Source organism: Octopus bimaculoides, chromosome 12, assembly GCF_046866305.1.
Source record: "Octopus bimaculoides isolate indiv1 chromosome 12, ASM4686630v1, whole genome shotgun sequence".
Lineage (NCBI taxonomy): Eukaryota > Metazoa > Mollusca > Cephalopoda > Octopoda > Octopodidae > Octopus > Octopus bimaculoides.
The window spans coordinates 7811778-7829750 of NC_142939.1; the positions used below are offsets into that span (position 1 = coordinate 7811778).

Consider the following 17973-nt stretch of genomic DNA (forward strand, 5'->3'; position numbering starts at 1 on the left):
TGTTTATATTTAAATGAGAAGAATGGCGATAGTAGTTTTGTATCTAATGGCGGTAGGTAGTTTCACTACAACCACATCAATCCCAGTACACAACTGATAATAAATCAACCCCCGAAAAGATGTATAATAATAATGATTTTTTTTTAATAACCACATAGGGTTTACATTAAAAAAAACATTATGGATAGTACAGGACAAAATAAAGGGTAAATTTTTTGAGTAACACCCCCATCCCCATCGCATCACCTTTTTCCGAACCAAAATAAGGGATTTGTAGCATATTAGGAGGTCAGGGTACTTGATTCTACGCAAAAAATCTGAGTTTTTTTTTTCTTTAGTGAAAATCGGGCAGGTGAAAAGATCAATGGGGGTGGGGGTAAAATTTCCGAGGCCTCCACCTCGGTGGACCCTGTCTTTCGGACCCCAAAAAGGGTTTGCAGCATATTAAGAGGTCACAGGAATTCATTCAATGAAAAAAAAAAAAATTTCCAATGATTCTGGGACAGGGGATTCCCCCTTCCTCACTTTTTTCCGAACAAAGATAAGGGATTTGCAGCATATAAGAAGGTCAGGGTACTTGATTCCACGCAAAAAATCCGAGTTTTTTTTTTTCTTTCTTAGTGAAAATCGTGCGGGTGTTACTCAAAAAAATTACCAAATAAAGAATGTGCATGTTGTGAGGATCTTGTGTATAAACGAGTTTAACATGAAATTTGTGGGGAGGGGGATAGTCGATTACATCGGCTCCAGTACTCAACTGGTACTTAATTTATCGACCGTGAAAGTATGAAAGGTAAAGTCGAACTCAAGCGTTTTGTCCAGCGTGCTGACGACCCTGCCAACTTGCCTTCTTAGTTGATTAATATTTGTTGGTGCCAGGAATTTGTCAGTTTGAGCCTCACAGAGCAGTTAAGGGATACTGAGAGGATGGTGTGGAGAACCAACTTTTGTTATTGTTGGCACTCCGTCGCTTACGCTGTCGAGGGTTCCAGTTGATCCGATCAACGGAACAGCCTGCTCGTGAATTTAACGTGCAAGTGGCTGAGCACTCCACAGACACGTGTACCCTTAACGTAGTTCTCGGCGATATTCAGCGTGACACAGTGTGACAAGGCTGGCCCTTTGAATTACAGGTACAACAGAAACAGGAAGTAAGAGGGAGAGAAAGTTGTGATGGAAGAGTACAGCAGGGTTCGCCACCATCCCCTGCCGGAGTCTCGTGGAGCTTTAGGTGTTTTCGCTCAATAAACACTCACAACGACCGGTCTGGGAATCGGAACCGCGATCCTAGGACCTCGAGTCCGCTGCCCTAACCACTGGGCCATTGCGCCTCCACAGAGAACCAACACAGTGGGAGTAAAGAGATATTCGACTTTCTCTAGTATATTCTCACTCTGCTCTTTATTGTATGTGAATTGACATTATTAGAGTGCATAATTAGTGTGCGTGCGCAACAATAATAGTACTTTGTATTCAGTTACATGTATCGAAGGGTGAATAACACTGGTGACACCACGCTAACGCACGCACGTATACTCATAAACATACATATACATGAGTATATGTATGTATATGCATGTGCGTGTGTAATCAGTATGTATGAAAGCATGTTTGTATGTGTGAACGTATGTTAATGAAAGGGAGGGAGTTTGGGGAAGTTTTTAACTGAAAGAATTAAGTGGACGACAGGGAAAAACAAATAGGCGAGAGGGAGTGATTGAAAATATAATAAAAGTAACTTAAGATATAAAGAGAGAGTGAATGAGATAGACAGAAAAACAAGTGGAATAGGTGTGGGTGAGAATAAGAGATGGATGAATGGATAGATAGAGGGGGAGAGAGAAAAAGAGAGAGAGAGTATAAGTCTGAAAGAAGTGCGACGTGGGGGCAGAGAGCGACAAAAATAGGACGAAGTTACAGGAGGGTGTTGTATGTCGAGAGTAAAATTTCTCAAATAAAAAAACACTGCTCCCGTAACATTAAAAAAATCCCCACCTTACAGCAGAACCATCATTAGTTTAGTTAGCAACAAGAAGTGGGAGGTTTGTCTTGCTTGTAATATATATATATTTACATACTTGTCTGCTGTTTTCGTTGAACTTTTGCTTGACATTTTCAATCATATTCCTCGTGTAACTTTTCTGAAGAGTATTCGAACAGAACAGCTTGTCACTTACAAACGAGTGTTTCCATATACCGGACAGTAATACATCTTTTCAACTATGACAACAATTCAAGCGCCACTGCCGAACAGGAATCCAGAAATTAAATATACTCAGGTATTTTCATTTAATTATTTATCTTTGAGTACAAGAACCTCTGTGTATGCGTGTAACGTTAGCTACTCATGCTTAAATATCATCGTTCCCAGCTTTGCTCACTAAAACAAACACATACCGACACAGACTCCACATTCCATTCCAACCTGTAACTATCCAAATCCCACCAACTACTTTTAGGGCAATCCTGCTTCCCAAAAGCTATAGCCACCCTAAATCTATCCGATGTTATTATGTTGGCATGGTATTACTGTGAGAATTTGGTATTATTTGATCCTTTCACCCGCACGATTTTCATTAAGAAAAAAAAAAAATAATAACTCGGACTTTTTGCGTTGAATCAAATACGCTGATCTCCTAATATGCTACAAATCCCTTATTTTTGTTCGGAAAAAATAAGGGTGGAGGAACCCCCCCCTACCATCATATCACGGAGTCACTGGAAATTTTTTGTTTTTTCGTTGAATGAATTCTGGTGACCTCTTATTGGTGGAGATGGAGTATATGTAATCTGGGTATACCCCCACTTTTAAATTTTGTTTTTTTTTTACGGAATCCTATGTTTCAGACCATGGAGAATCCGATTCTGGAAAAAATTTTTCAAAAATCTCAATTTCAAAATTTCGATCCCCCCCCCCCCGGTTTTTATATAGATCCACAGGGTAAACCTAACCCTAACTCAAACCCTAACCCTAACCCTAACCCTGACCGTAACCCTGACCCTAACCCTAACCCTAACCCTGACCCTAACCCTAACCTTAAACCTAACCCTAACACTAGTTTTTTGAGATTTGGCTGTTATTTCTAGCATGTAAATAGCCTGCTTGGTGGTGGTGGTGGGGGGGAATTGAAATTTTTCAAAAATTTTTTTTTCAGAATCGGAATCTCCATAGCCTAAAACGTGGGATTCCGTAAAAAAAAATTAATAAATAAGGGGGGAAAGGTTCAGATTACATATAGTCCATCTCTAGGGGGGAAAGGTTCAGATTACATATAGTCCATCTCTACCCTCTTATTATGCTACAAAACCCTTTTGGGGGGTCCGGAAAATGAGGTGGGGTAAGGTGGAAACCTCGAAAATTTCACCCCCACCCCATTGATCTTTTCACCCGCACGATTTTCACTAAGAAAAGAAAAAAATGAAAACTCGTAATTTTTGCGTGGAACCAAGTACCCTGACCTCCTAATATAATGCAAACCCCTTATTTTTATTCGGAAATTTCACCCCCACCCCCATTTTCAAATATCTTTTGCTATTTCTTTCTTTACCCATAATTTTATATAATATTTTGCTGAAGTACGTTTTCAAGAGAGTGTGGATTACATTAGATTGAAAATTCAAAGAAGTTTGAAATGAATAAGTGAAAATGCAGAGGTTATAGAAGTTAGTGGTAACGAAGTGTGTGGAGAAATAACGAACGATAAATTCATCTAAAAAAAAAAATACACGTTAGAGTTTTTGCCTGTATGTGTGAAACGAAGTAAAAGTGTAGAATATTAAGGCATTCTTTTGCCAATATTAAAACAAAAATATATTTTTCCTACCTCTTAAAATCACTGGGTATAATAATCCCAGATTGCAAAATAAATTTCCAATTTTTGGTGCTGAAATAAGTTTCATTTTTGTGTGGAGAGAGAGAGAGAGGAAGAGAGAGAGAGAGAGTGAGACAAAGAGAGAAAGAAAGAAAGAGAAGTGAGTGGGTGACATGGTTTACCCAAACTTTGAATGATGATTATGATGATGATAATATATAATGAGAGAGAGAGAATGGTGTAATGATATATAATTATATATATCATTATCATCATCAACATTCAAAGTTTGTGTTTTTTCTGTTGTTAACGGCTTTTTTCTGGTTCCTTCGTTACTGGCTCTTTGGTTCACAAAGCGACAAATTTCGCTTCAACCCGTACAAAGTGATGGATCTTCGAGATGCATTCACAAAACTTTCATTGTCTCAAGGATAGAGGAGAAGACACCTACTTAAGGTGCCTTGTAATGAGACTACATGGAAACAAAGATGACGATGATGATGACGATGATGATGATGATGACGATGATGATGATGATGATAATGATATGTTTTTATTTTCTTTGCTTTTTTTCTTACAGATTCTCATCAACAATGAATTTGTAAATTCAGCCAGTGGCAAAACTTTTCCAACTCTGAATCCCTGTCTTGGAGAAACTATATGTGAAATCCAGGAAAGTGACAAGGTAAAAATATCTCTCTATCCGCCTATCCGTCCATCAATGCAACCATCTATCCATCCGTCTTCTTTGCCCACCATTCCTAGGAGGATCACAGAGGTAAAGCACCTTTTCCATAGGGTCCTTTCAGAGGCAACCATCAGTAGACTTTCTTACTGGATTACAAAGCATGAAGAAATGAGACTGTGGCTACTGTCCAACCGTCTCATTCTTGGGCTACTCCTAGGTACTCTGTCAGCTGATCTGGCTTCAAGAATCCATCTTACAATTCTTTTCTGTGATATTCTTATCTAGTCATTCTCAATGTGGAACATATATAGAACATGGAATTGTGAAAATCTTTTTATCACAGCAAACATACTTCACCTATATTCAGTGGAGCCAAAATTGTCTGTTGTTGGAAAACTGAGCTTACTCTGAGCTCATCATGGCTTTTGGTGCTGAAATGATAAAACATCTAGAGACAACTAATTCACAGTTTCTAGAACCGCTCCTAGAACGTCATCATCCACTGTGTTGTTTCTTAAAACAATAGGGTATGGTTTGAGAAAGACATGGAATCTACTATTCCTAGCAGATTTAGTGACCACATAGAGGTTCACTTTAATCTCTTATATAAATTGTAAAGATAGGCAAGAATGGAGGTGGTTACTTATAACTGTTCTTCTAACCTGTTCATACTGGAAAGAAGGACAGTAGATTAATATTCTGCAGGGGCCTGCCTGACAGTCAATGGATAGAAATTTCAACCTATTTGATCTGAGTCAGATTTAGCTCAGTTAGATTTTAAATTAGCTTACAGGTACTAAGAGATTTAACCCTTTTGTTACCAACCCGGCTGAAACCGACTCTGGCTCTGAGTACAAATGTCTTGTTTTCATAAGTTTTTAATTAAAATCTTCCACCAAACCTTAGTCACAATTTTATGTTCCTAACACTAGCTTAATGATAACTAAGTTATTTTACTAAATTCTTTGTTATATTTAAAGTAATTAAAAGAAACACAGAGCATCTCAAAAGAAATACAGTAACAAAAGGGTTAATGCTATTTTTGGCAGTTCAAGTGTAGTTGACAAGCATTAACCTTTCAGAATTCAGATTAATCTGTCAAATGTAATGCTTATTTCTTCATTGTTTTGAAATAATTATACATTATCTCATGGCTTCAAGATTTCAGTGATCTTCATCATGATCATCATCATCATTTAATGTCTGTTTTCTATGTTGGCATGGGTTGGATGGTTTGACAAGGAGCTGGCCAGCTGAAGCGCTGTCCGGGCTCCAATTGTCTGTTTTAGCATGGTTACTATGGCTGAATGCCCTTCCTAATACCAACCACTTTCCAAGGTGTGCTTGGTGCTTTTTATGTGCTACTAGCATGGGTATATTTACATGGCACCAGCACAAGAGCATTTTACTTGGCACTGACATAATGACATTGTAAAGTATGTGTGAGGAGCCAGATCTGACCACTTTGAACATAAAACAAGTAGAATATTTGGGCTAGATATGGTTGGTTTAAATACTAAAAGATAAAGACATTCAGTGCTACATTTAACAGTTCAAACATAGTCGACACACATTAAGAGATTCAATGCTACATTCAGAATTTTCAGTAACTGAGCTTATTAAAAAGGTAACTGATGTGTTTTCACAATTCTTATATATTTTCAGGCTGACATAGATAAAGCTGTAGAAGCTGCTAAAGCTGCCTTCAAGAGAGGCTCCAAATGGCGCTGTATGAACGCCAGTGAGAGAGGCTTGCTACTCAACAAGTTGGGTCACTTAATTGAGAGAGACAGAATATATTTGGCTGTAAGTTGTTCAACTTTATCACCCTTTCTTTGCATTTTGTTGTTTCTGAATTTGTTTGCAACATTTTATATTCAATCTCCTTGTGTATTTATGTGTGTGTGTGGTGTGTGTATTTGTATGTGTATATGTGTATATATATGAATGTGTGTGTGTGCTTGCATAAGTTTTGAGAATGAGTATAGGCTTGGTACTCATGAAATGTAAGCTCATGTGAATACTCGAGTTAGTATATGTGTGTGTGTATTTATATGATCACTATTACCATTTTACATTCACTTTCCATGCTAGGTCCATCAGGCCAGTGACCACATCTTACTCTAGTGTCTTAATATCCACTTTCCAAAAAGTAAGGAAATCAAATCAAGGCCTGTGAATTATCCAAAACTCATTCTCCACATCTCTCTGAAAAAACTTCCACAACAGATTCCCTTATAATCGTAATCTACACTACCTGGAGCATGTTTATTCTTTTTCTTTTATTCTTTTACTTGTTTCAGTCATTTGACTGTGGCCATGCTGGAGCACTGCCTTGAAGTGTTTTTGTCAAGCATTTCGACCCCAGGACTTATTATCTCTTTGGAAAACTGCTAAGTTATGGGGACTTAAACACACCAACACCAGTTGTCAAGTGATGATGGGTGGGACAAGCACAGACACAAAGACAATATATATATATATATATATATATATATATATATATATATATATATATATATATATATATATATATATATATATATATATATGTATGTATGTATATATATGACAGGCTTCTTTCAGTTACCAAATCCACTCACAAGGCTTTGGTCAGCCCAAGGTTATAGTAGAAGACATTTGCCCAAGTTACCACACAGTGGAACTGAATCCAGAACCATATGGTTGGGAAGCAAGATACCTACCACACAGCCATGCCTGTAGAAAATTTCAGTAATAAATAGGCATTTTTCATAAAGATTTTAAGAAACGAAGTTGTGACGGGGTGGGCACTTCTGTAGTTATGCCACATCAGTAGCAACTGTTGATTGATCTCTGTAAATTTTTATTTCATTTCAGAGTCTGGAAACCCTTGATAATGGTAAACCTTTCAAATCCTCTTTGGGTGACATTGAATTTAGTCTATCTGTACTGAGATATTACGCTGGTTGGGCAGACAAGATTGAAGGAAAGACAATTCCAGTTGGTGAGTTAACTAGTATGTGTTTGCCTATGTTCATGTGGGTGTATGTGTGATGTGTGTGTATCTGTGCTTTTGTATGCATTTCTATGTACTGAGTTATCTTGGTTGTGACTGCACATATGTGTTTTTGTATACGCCTTTGTTTGTGTGTGTGCTTTTGAATGTGCGTGTGTGTGTAGATCTGATTTGTTTAACCTTAGTTGAACAAACTTAAAATTAGACATTCCATCATTTTCTTATGTGCAAGGAACCCAGAAACATGTTGTCCAACCTGTACTTTTTATGACAATGGGATGATATTTGAAAGAGATTTGGTTGCTATTTTTAGCAGGCCAAATGCCAATATAGAGGCTCTTTCATTGTCTTGTGCATATTTGAGTTAATTCATAGTGTTTGTCTGTGTGTGTGTGTGTGTGTGTTTGTGCATATATATGTATATATATATATATATATATATATATATGTGTGTGTGTGTGTGTGTATGTATATATCAAATTCAACTTACATTGAAAATCAACAAATTCCATCTGATCCTTGTAAGCATGAAAAAGTGGTCGTTAAATGGTGACATGATGAGGATAATATTCATTCTAGTTTTAAGATAGTAAAAAGGGATTTGAAAGTGATTTGGCTGTTATTTCTAGTGACCACATCAAATTAACTGCATTGGCTCATATTATTTAGTCAATTAAAGGGTTTTGAAATGGTTACTTAACCTGTTAGAGGTAGCAGCCAGATCTCCCTCAAATCATGCCCTTCTTATATAACTTTAATACTTCCAGATGGTGACTTCTTCTGCTACACCAAACATGAACCAGTTGGAATATGTGGACAGATTATTCCGGTAAGAAGAGTTATTTCTAATATTATCATTGATATCAGCACCAATAACATATTTTGTTTTTAATACTAATGAAAAATAGGTCATGCTTACAATATTTTCAATTTGATCAGTTTAATTTTTGACTGGTTTTAAATTAGAAATCTGTATTTCTAAACAAGAATGATAATACTCTATTTTTATCCCTTGGTAACAATTTAGAAATAAAAATTCTTAATTCAAATTCAGCCTCTGTCTCATACTATATATATACATCAAAGAATAAGATATTTCATGATGATCAAAGATCATGCTTACTGAATCATAATTTCATCTCTAAAAGAAGATGTTGATGGATTTAATAGTCCCATGTCTTATAATCTTAAATATTCTGTGTATTTTAAAGTACTAACACCAATAAACACTGCACTAGCACCAGTAAACACTGCACTAACAGCAGTAAACACTCCACCAATACCAGTAAACACTGCACTAATGCCAGTAAATACTGCACTAATACCAATAAACATTAGTTACACTAGCAAACACTACACTAACAGTAGTAAACACTACACTAGTACCAGTAAATTCTACAGTCACATTAGTAAACGTCACGCTAACAGTAATAAACACCATATTAACACCAGTAAATACAACAATGACATCATGAAACACTACACCAATAAAAATTACAATAATACTAGAAAACACTATAGTGACACCAGTAAACACTACAGTAACACCAATAAACTAAAACAGTGAGGTTTGTTTGTTTACAGTGGAACTTTCCTCTCTTGATGTTCCTCATGAAACTTGGTCCTGCTCTGGCTTGTGGTAATGTCTGTGTTGTGAAACCTGCTGAACAGACACCTCTCACAGCTTTATATATGGGTGCATTGTTGGTAGAGGTAATTAGCTAGCAATTTCTACTTTATTATTTAACCGGTTTCCATATGTCATCCTAAATGTTATTCTTACATCATATTCGTGTATATGTGTGTGAGTGTCTGTGTATGTATTTGCAAGTGTGTGCTTGTGTGTGTGTTAATACTTTAGACTCATGTAAGGCACTGAGCTGGCAGAATCATTACCATGCTGGGCAAAATGCTTAGCAGTATTTCATTTGTCTTTACATTCTGAAATTTCTGGCCTTGTGTCAAAATTTGAAATCATTATTATTATTATTATTATTATCATTATTATTATCATTATCATTATTATTATTATTATCATCATCATCATCAACATTATTATTATTATTACAGGCAGGTTTTCCACCTGGTGTTGTTAACATCGTACCTGGCTATGGGCCCACAGCTGGGGCAGCAATAAGCACACACCCTGAGATTAACAAAGTAGCATTCACTGGTTCAACAGAGGTAAGTACAATATTTCTAAAACATTAAATTGAACTAAGGTAATTTTCTATTAATTCCAATAATATTTTTTATTGATAGCCTATCAATACTTTATAATAATGACAGTAGAAATTTTCTCGATTCCTTTGCAGGATGAGCACATAGTTAAGGTGGGCTAACATAGCCTTTTGCCCATATTTACTATATATTTAATCAATCTTATCCTGACTTAATATAATATAAACTCTTAAGATGGGGACTTGGCAGGATCTGAGAAAATTTCTGATGTTGCAAAACTTTTAAATACTTTTGAAACTTCCTTTCAGGTGGGTCAAATAATTATGCAAGCCGCTGGTGTTTCCAACCTGAAGCGTTGTTCTCTGGAACTTGGTGGCAAAAGTCCATGTGTTATTTTTGCAGATGCTGACCGTAAGTTCACAGTTTGGAGATTTACAAAATCACATAGAAAATATATAAAACATAGAACAAAAAACACTTACTTTACCACTCATTGGTCAGTTGATATCCAAAGCTGTTTTAGTTATAGAAACAATGGATTTTTTTTTTTACATCAAATATCCAACACTGTAGTCTGTCAAAAATAGTTGTTCTAAATCTCATGTGACACAACAACTGTTGCTGTTTACCCTTGGATTAATCAAGATTGAGCCATGACTTTCTTGTCAATTTGAGACTCACTAGGATTACAATAGGCAATGTGCCCTTTCTTATACAAGATGCTTGATTTTGGGGGAGATTTGTGCAATATTTCTTGCAACTGTTATTTCCTATTTGCTTGTCCCTAGAAAGTATGCAAAATGATTAATATTTAGTTCACACTTTGCATTTATTACATTTATTCAAACCCCAAAGAATTCCTCTCAGTACATGTCTGTGATGTTCCCCCACTACTCCTGCTCATGATCAGAGAGGCTCATATTGTTAGCCTCTAAGGGACATGCTCAAGTGAGTAAGACCAAGTAACTGACAAGCATATCTGTGATATATACTCAACTGGTTAAGGTCAAACAACTCACAAGCAAATCCGTGGTATTGAGCAGAATGTTTGTTGTAGCCCATCTTTTTATACCAAGACAAAACAATGTACATGATAATAGTTCCAATCAATTAAGATCAGAAGCCATGAGAGCCACTGCCTGGCACTGCATTATTATTATGATTATCATCATTATTATTAAAAGGGTGATGAATTGGCAAAATCGGTAGAGCATATATATATGTAAAGTTTTAATGTTCTTCATCTTTCAGTTGATTCTGCAGCAGCAACTGCTCATGAAGCTGCTATGATTTCTATGGGTCAGTGTTGCTTTGCTGGGTCTCGCACATTTGTCCAGGATTCTATCTATGATGAGTTTGTTGCCAAGAGTGTTGAACTGGCTAAAAAACGCTATGTAGGGGATCCTTTTGATAGCCAGACCATAAATGGACCACAAGTAAGTATCTCTCCTGTTATTGCAGTATATTCATGTATCTATCTATCTATCTTCTACTTCTTCTTCTTCTCCTCTTCTTCTTTTTCTCCTCCTTCTTCTTTCTATCTATCTATCTATCTATCTATCTATCTATCTATCAGGTGGATGCAACACAGCTGTCTAAGATCATTGATCTGGTGAAGAGTGGGGAATCAGAAGGTGCCAGAATGATGTGCGGAGGAAAACAAAAAGGGGACAAAGGATATTTTATGGAACCAACCGTCTTTGCTGATGTCAAAGACAACATGAGAATCGCCAAAGAAGAGGTAAGTACCTGGGTAAAGAATGTTTGAGTAATTATTGTTCAGCCCCAGGTTAACCCCTGCTCAAACAGACTTGTGATCAAAAACATTCCAGTAATGACCATCACATTGATCTAGAAATATTTAGGACCATGCTACCTAAGGTATCTTTCACTTTCTTAAGACAGATTTGGCTGCTATTTCTAGCAACCAAATTTCATACAATTGGATACAGAGTTTATAATGGTGGTGGTGGTGGCAGCAATGGCTGTAATGCTGGCTGCAGCAGTAGTCATCGTCGTTGTACTGGTGGTGGTCATGGTGGGAGTGGTGGTGGCGGCGGTGGCGACTATGTGGGTTTTCAGCTTCATCAGCCTCATCATCATCATCATCATCATCATCATCATCACCACTATTTTCAAATGTGGGAAAATCAAGATTAGATTCTTTAGAATAATCCAAGGTAGAAAACAGGAAGAATCATTGGACAATGTTTTGCAGTATATTTTCTAGTTCCCTGTATGTTGGGTTCAAATCCTACTGAAAGCAACTTAGATTTTTCAATCTTTCAAAGTTGATTAAATAAAGTACTTGTCTAGGGTGATAAACTGACTGCATTTTTAGAGCATGAGACGAAATTTGTGTGATATCTGAGTTTAAACTTTGGCCAAGGATTTGAGTTCTGGCACTAGCCAGGGCTTATATCATACTACCATGGGGCTGCTGCAATTACTCACTTTTTACTCTTTTACTTGTTTCAGTCATTTGACTGCGGCCATGCTGGAGCACCGCCTTTAGTCGAGCAAATTGACTCCAGGTCTTATTCTTTGTAAGCCTAGTACTTATTCTATCAGTCTCTTTTTGCTGAACTGCTAAGTTACAGGGACGTAAACACACCAGCATCCGTTGTCAAGCGAAGTTGGGGGGGGACAAACACAGACACACAAACATAGACACACACATACATATATATATATATACACATATATACGACGGGCTTCTTTCAGTTTCCGTCTACCAAATCCACTCACAAGGCTTTGGTCGGTCCGAGGCTATAGTAGAAGACACTTGCCCAAGGTGCCACGCAGTGGGACTGAACCCAGAACCATGTGGTTGGTAAGCAAGCTACTTACCACACAACCACTCCTGCACCTATGAAATTGTTTATGAAATCTGCAATAAATAGAAGATTGTAATCTTTAGTTACTTGAGTTGGGTGGTGGTAGTGATGATGATGATGATGATGATAAGAAAGAGTAACTGAAGATGGTAGAGTGATGGTGGCAATGGTGATAAATGACATTAATTGTGGTAATGGTGGTGGTGGTGGCTGTAGTGGTCATGATGACGAAGAGAAGGCAGAGGATACTGAAGGTGATGGTGGCAGTGAGGATGACAACACAGTGGCAGCAGTAACGGTGGTGGTGGTGGTGATGACGACGATGACGATGACGACGATCCATCCTTCACAAAATCAGTTCTGTTATTCCTTTTTCCTTCCTTCCAGATATTTGGTCCAGTACAACAAATTATGAAGTTCCATGATATGGATGAAGTTATAGAACGTGCCAATAATACTCATTACGGATTAGCAGCTGCCATCTTTACAAAAGATATTGACAGAATTATGACCTTCACAAATGCTATACAAGCTGGAACGGTGTGGTAAGGAACTATTACTATTTTATTAACCATCCTAATCACAGTGAAGAGCAATGGCTCTGATGTTTTCTTAAATTTTTGGTGTTGCTTTTTTTTTGTTCTTATTCTTGTTAGTCTTAGACTTCTATTACACCATATTTATGGAATATAAGATACACATGGTCATGTCAAAGTATCGGTCAATCTCTGAAAGGTTTACGGTTGAGCCTATGGTAGTGGTAACCTCCAGCATTCTTGGTCCCTGGACCATATCCCTGCTCACTGCTATCGAGGTGGAGATGGCTATCCACAAGTGCAAGCCCCATGAATCAAAGTGGATGTTCCAGCATATCTCCCTTGGAGTCTTCCAGAGCAATGCTTTTTACCATTTTGCCTGCTGGAATCATGAGGCAGTCTGAATTACAAGAAATTGAGAGAATGTAACAATTTTGTAGCTTACTACCTTATATAGTCCTTATATAATTATATCACTTAAGTTCCTGACTCTACTACTACTACTACTACTACTACTACTACTACTACTACTACTACTACTACTACTACTACTACTACTACTACTACTACTACTACATGTGTGGAAGTGTGGGGGTGATAAATTAAAAATAAAAAAAATTTTTAATTCCAAAAAATTGTCTCCAAAAAAAATCACTCCAGATCCTATATGTGAAGTTGGGCCTTCTATAAGATATAATATACTGAAAACTTTTTTCTTTATATGCACTGCTGAAATTACAGTACATTGTCTTTTATGCCATCAAATACAATAATTCCATTTGCTTTTAGGATGCTTTATAGAAATATTGATATCAAATTTCGGCACAAGGCCAGCAATTTGGGGAGAGGGGGTAACTTGATTACATCAACCCCAGTTTTCAACTGGTACTTATTTTATCGACCCTGAAAATATGAAAAGCTGACCTCAGTGGAATTTGAATGCAGAACATAAAGCCAGATAATATGTCACTAAGCATTTTGCCAGGTGTGCTAACGACTCTGCCAGCTCACCACCTTTATATGCTTTATAGAAATATTTATTTCTTTATTGCCAACAGGGGGCTAAACATAGAGGGGACAAACAAGGAGAGACTAAGGAATTAAGTCGATTATATTGATCCCAGTGCGAAACTGGTACTTATTTAATCAACCCTGAAAGGATGAAAGGCAAAGTTGACCTCGGCGGAATTTGAACTCAAAACATAACAGCAGATGAAATATCACTAAGCATTTTGCCCAGCATGCTAAAGTTTCTTATTTCTTTATTGCCCACAAGGGGCTAAACATAGAGGGGGCAAACAAGGACAGACTATTATTGTGTGTTATATCTGTTTCCATGTTCTAGTGGGAAAAAATGGAATATTTCTTTTTCTTCATCTAATGTGTTGCATTTTCTCCTGTTTTAGGGTAAATACCTATTGCAATGTAGCATGTCAGGCTCCATTTGGTGGCTTTAAGATGTCTGGAATTGGCAGAGAATTGTAAGTATAAATTGTATACTGAGATTAATGATAGAAGCATAGGCATAACTATGCCTGCTTGAAAACCATGTTCTTTGAGACAAAATATCAGCCCAAGTAAAAATGAATGAACCCACAGAACTCTTTTAATATAGTAATGGGAGCTTCTGATAGTGCAGATGTCTGTGATCTTATAAATGCATTTATTCAAGACATCCTAAGAAGGAAATTCACTTCAACTGTCTCTGGCTTATATAGAGATATTGCTTTAAAGATCATATTAGCTATATGCCTGACTCTGGTCCCACTAAAAGGAAATGCCACCCTAAGGTCTTTTGGTTTACACACTCTTAGCCTTTCTCATATTGAAAGATAAGCATTTTCCAGTGTGGGTTATATAGTTAGTGACAGGCTTAGACACAGATAAAATCTGAGATACATCACTTTAACCACCTTGGCCATTCACCCCATCTCCTCGCTGGCCATGGAGTTCACTAACATCCACTAACTTGGACCAAGGCAACCCACTAATTTAGAGAATAATGGTTTATTGTCTTCCTAAAAACTTGTCCTCTCAGCAGAATGACTACTCACCTCCAAATTCTCTAATTCCATCCCTCACTTCATCCCTTTCTTTACGAATCCAGTAACCATGATGGTGATGGTGACAATGATATTCTAAGAGGGGGCGGCTAGAATGGTGTCTGTGAAATTTGGGGAGCAAGGAGTAGGAAAAGGGCTAGAATGATGTTATGGGGGCATTTAGGCTGCAGAGTGAGATAATGGTGAGAGTGGTGTTGGACTGATAGTGATAGCAATTAAAAGAATGGCTAATGCATTAGCAAAGGTAGTATTGACAAGATGGTAATGGCATCTGGATGACACTAATGCCACCTATGATGTATGTATTCACACATGTTCACATACACACGTATACATGCAAGCACAAATATAGTCACATAGACACAGATATATATGTAGTAACGCTGTGCGCATGCGTAGTCTCACGCATGCGTGGAATTCAACATCCAAGCTTTCCCGCTTTATTCTGTCTCTTTCTCGACTGGCCAGCGATTGAGCAAGGACGTGTCTAGCTGTCTCTCTCCATCTTTCGAACTCACATCAACATATATATATATATATATATATATACACACACACACATATAGGTAATTGTGGAGGGAACCAGGAAGACATGGGATGAAGTGGTGAGAAAGGATCTTCAGATACTGGACTTCACTGAGGAGATGACAAGTAACCGAGACTTGTGATTTGCTGTACTTGAGAAGACACATCAAGCTAAGTAAAATTGTGGCCATCCATACATACAGGAGTGTCTTTATGGCCATGACTCCACTCATTCTCCCTGTTGAAAAGTCTTTGTCTTGCAGGTGTTGGTGCCATGTAAAATGCACCCAGTACACTCTATAAAGTAGTTGATGTTAGGAAAGATATCCAGCTGTAAAAACATGCCAAAACAGACAATTGGAGCCTGGACAGCTTCTGTCAAACCATCCAACCCATGCCAGCATGGAAAACAGACATTTAATGATGATGATTATGTTGTCGTTGTTGTTGTAATTTTTTCTTCTTGTTTTGTAATTTTCAGAGGGGAAGAATGTCTTCGTGAGTACACAGAGGTAAAGAATGTAAGTACCTGGGTTCTGTCTTTATAAAAAATACCAGTTTTTTAGGCAAAGAGATATCATGTGACAGGTTTACATCAACTAAAGAGATGATGGCTTTGCAGTGGCAGAAGCTCGTCGTATATATGTATATATATGTGTGTGTGTGTGTGTGTTTGTCCCACCAAACATCGCTTGACAACCGATGCTGGTGTGTTTACGTCCCCGTAACTTAGCGGTTCGGCAAAAGAGACCGATAAAATAAGTACTAGGCTTACAAAGAATAAGTCCTGGGGTCGATTTTCTCGACTAAAAGCGGTACTCTAGCATGGCCGCAGACAAATGACTGAAACGAGTAAAAGAGTATATAAATATATACACACACACATACATATGCATGTGCAGATTTATTTATACACACACACACACACACATATATGTACACATCACATAAATATATGAGAGAGACAAGTTCTTTCCACATACTATGCATATAAAAACATTTGACCTGAACTAAAGATATTTTTACTTTTTCTTTTTTCTTTTTCAGGTTATAATCAAAGTACCTCAAAAAAACTCATAAAGACATCACTTTGCCTTGCTCGGGGGCTTAATGCCTTCAGCTTAAGCCTTTGGCCCAACTGGTTTCGAGTAGTATTAGAGAAGATTGGGCAAAACTATGTGGACATTCCAGACTCCGACTGAAGAAGCAATTAGCCGTGAATGATCCGTGCATCTTGTTTTGTCCTGTTTGCCATTGTTGTGCTATTGTTTTTTTCCTGTTTGTTATGTTTTGATGATTTCGGATCTTTTTGGTTTGACGGGCAACACTTGTTTTATTGACGAAAAGCGTCGAAAGATTGGAATTGTGATTTCCCAGAAATGATTTCTGAATGTTCCAATAAATATACCAATACACTGGTACAAAAAAGCACACACACACACACACATTAAATCATAATTTACATATTTTCAATAATCCGATACACAAATCGTCAAATAATTTCCACTTTTGAGCGTTAGATATAAAAAAATAAGAGTTATGTCCCTTCCTTACAATGTATTAACTTTCATATTTTTCCGTGAATACAAAATGTAGTTTCCATTTGTTTTGTCTTGTTTCTTTTCATGTTTCATTTTTTTTACAAAAAGTATATAATACTTTTTCATAGCATTATTTTCGGAAAATTTCCGTTTCCTACATTATTTATTGGATTCTTTCTCAGATCAACCAATTCGTATATTTTCCCAAACCAGTACATCCTCAAAACTATTGTCTCTCATTGCTCTGTTGATTAACAAGATGAAATAGTAAACATCTTTTATACAGGAATCTTTCCCTTTACAGAAGTAATACATTCCTGAAAATCTGGCTGTAACACGAAATTCCGTAATGCGAAATTAATTTTTGTAATATCAAATGAGATTGCATTCCCATGGACATTTACAGGGCGAAAAAGCACAAAACAACACAGACAACATCTTTATACATGAAACACTTTTACATATGAAAATAACAATTTCTAAATATACATTATACAATATAGATATATAAAAACCCAAAACGATTTCAAGAGGAATACATTAGAGAATTAATATGAATAACAAGAATTCGGCAGCTATTTCTAGTAGAGACTCTTTCATTGGCTTGTTGGTGGTGTACTGTCTTATGGTCTGGTGTTTAGAGCTAAATAGCATGGTGTCATATAATTCACTGCTGTGAGCTATGGTAGTTTTATAACTATGCAACTACAAAGTTAAAGAATCAATATAAGAGAAGTGAGTGTCAAAAATCTTGGTTATTGACATAGTGTTAGGCCAGTTATAGGAAACAAA

At 36.9% G+C, this 17973-nt stretch overlaps 1 protein-coding gene across 1 annotated transcript; it reads left to right on the forward strand.

Annotated features, from left to right (window-relative positions):
• The first annotated feature begins 1889 nt into the window (after positions 1-1889).
• Positions 1890-17244, forward strand: LOC106870426 (retinal dehydrogenase 2). Its single transcript, XM_014916493.3, has 14 exons — positions 1890-2279; positions 4393-4497; positions 6166-6306; positions 7360-7486; positions 8266-8327; positions 9083-9211; positions 9569-9682; positions 9988-10090; positions 10931-11115; positions 11256-11420; positions 12904-13061; positions 14459-14533; positions 16122-16161; positions 16688-17244. The coding sequence occupies exons 1-14, from the start codon at positions 2223-2225 to the stop codon at positions 16718-16720; spliced, it is 1494 nt and encodes a 497-aa protein (XP_014771979.3). The 5' UTR covers positions 1890-2222; the 3' UTR covers positions 16721-17244.
• Positions 17245-17973: the final 729 nt, after the last annotated feature.

Coding starts and splice junctions, on each gene's coding strand:
- LOC106870426 (XM_014916493.3), top strand. CDS start 2,223: ATGACAACAATTCAAGCGCCACTGCCGAACAGGAATCCAGAAATTAAA. Junction 8,328..9,082: donor TATGTGGACAGATTATTCCG/GTAAGAAGAGTT, acceptor GTTTGTTTACAG/TGGAACTTTCCTCTCTTGAT. Junction 9,212..9,568: donor TGGGTGCATTGTTGGTAGAG/GTAATTAGCTAG, acceptor TTATTATTACAG/GCAGGTTTTCCACCTGGTGT.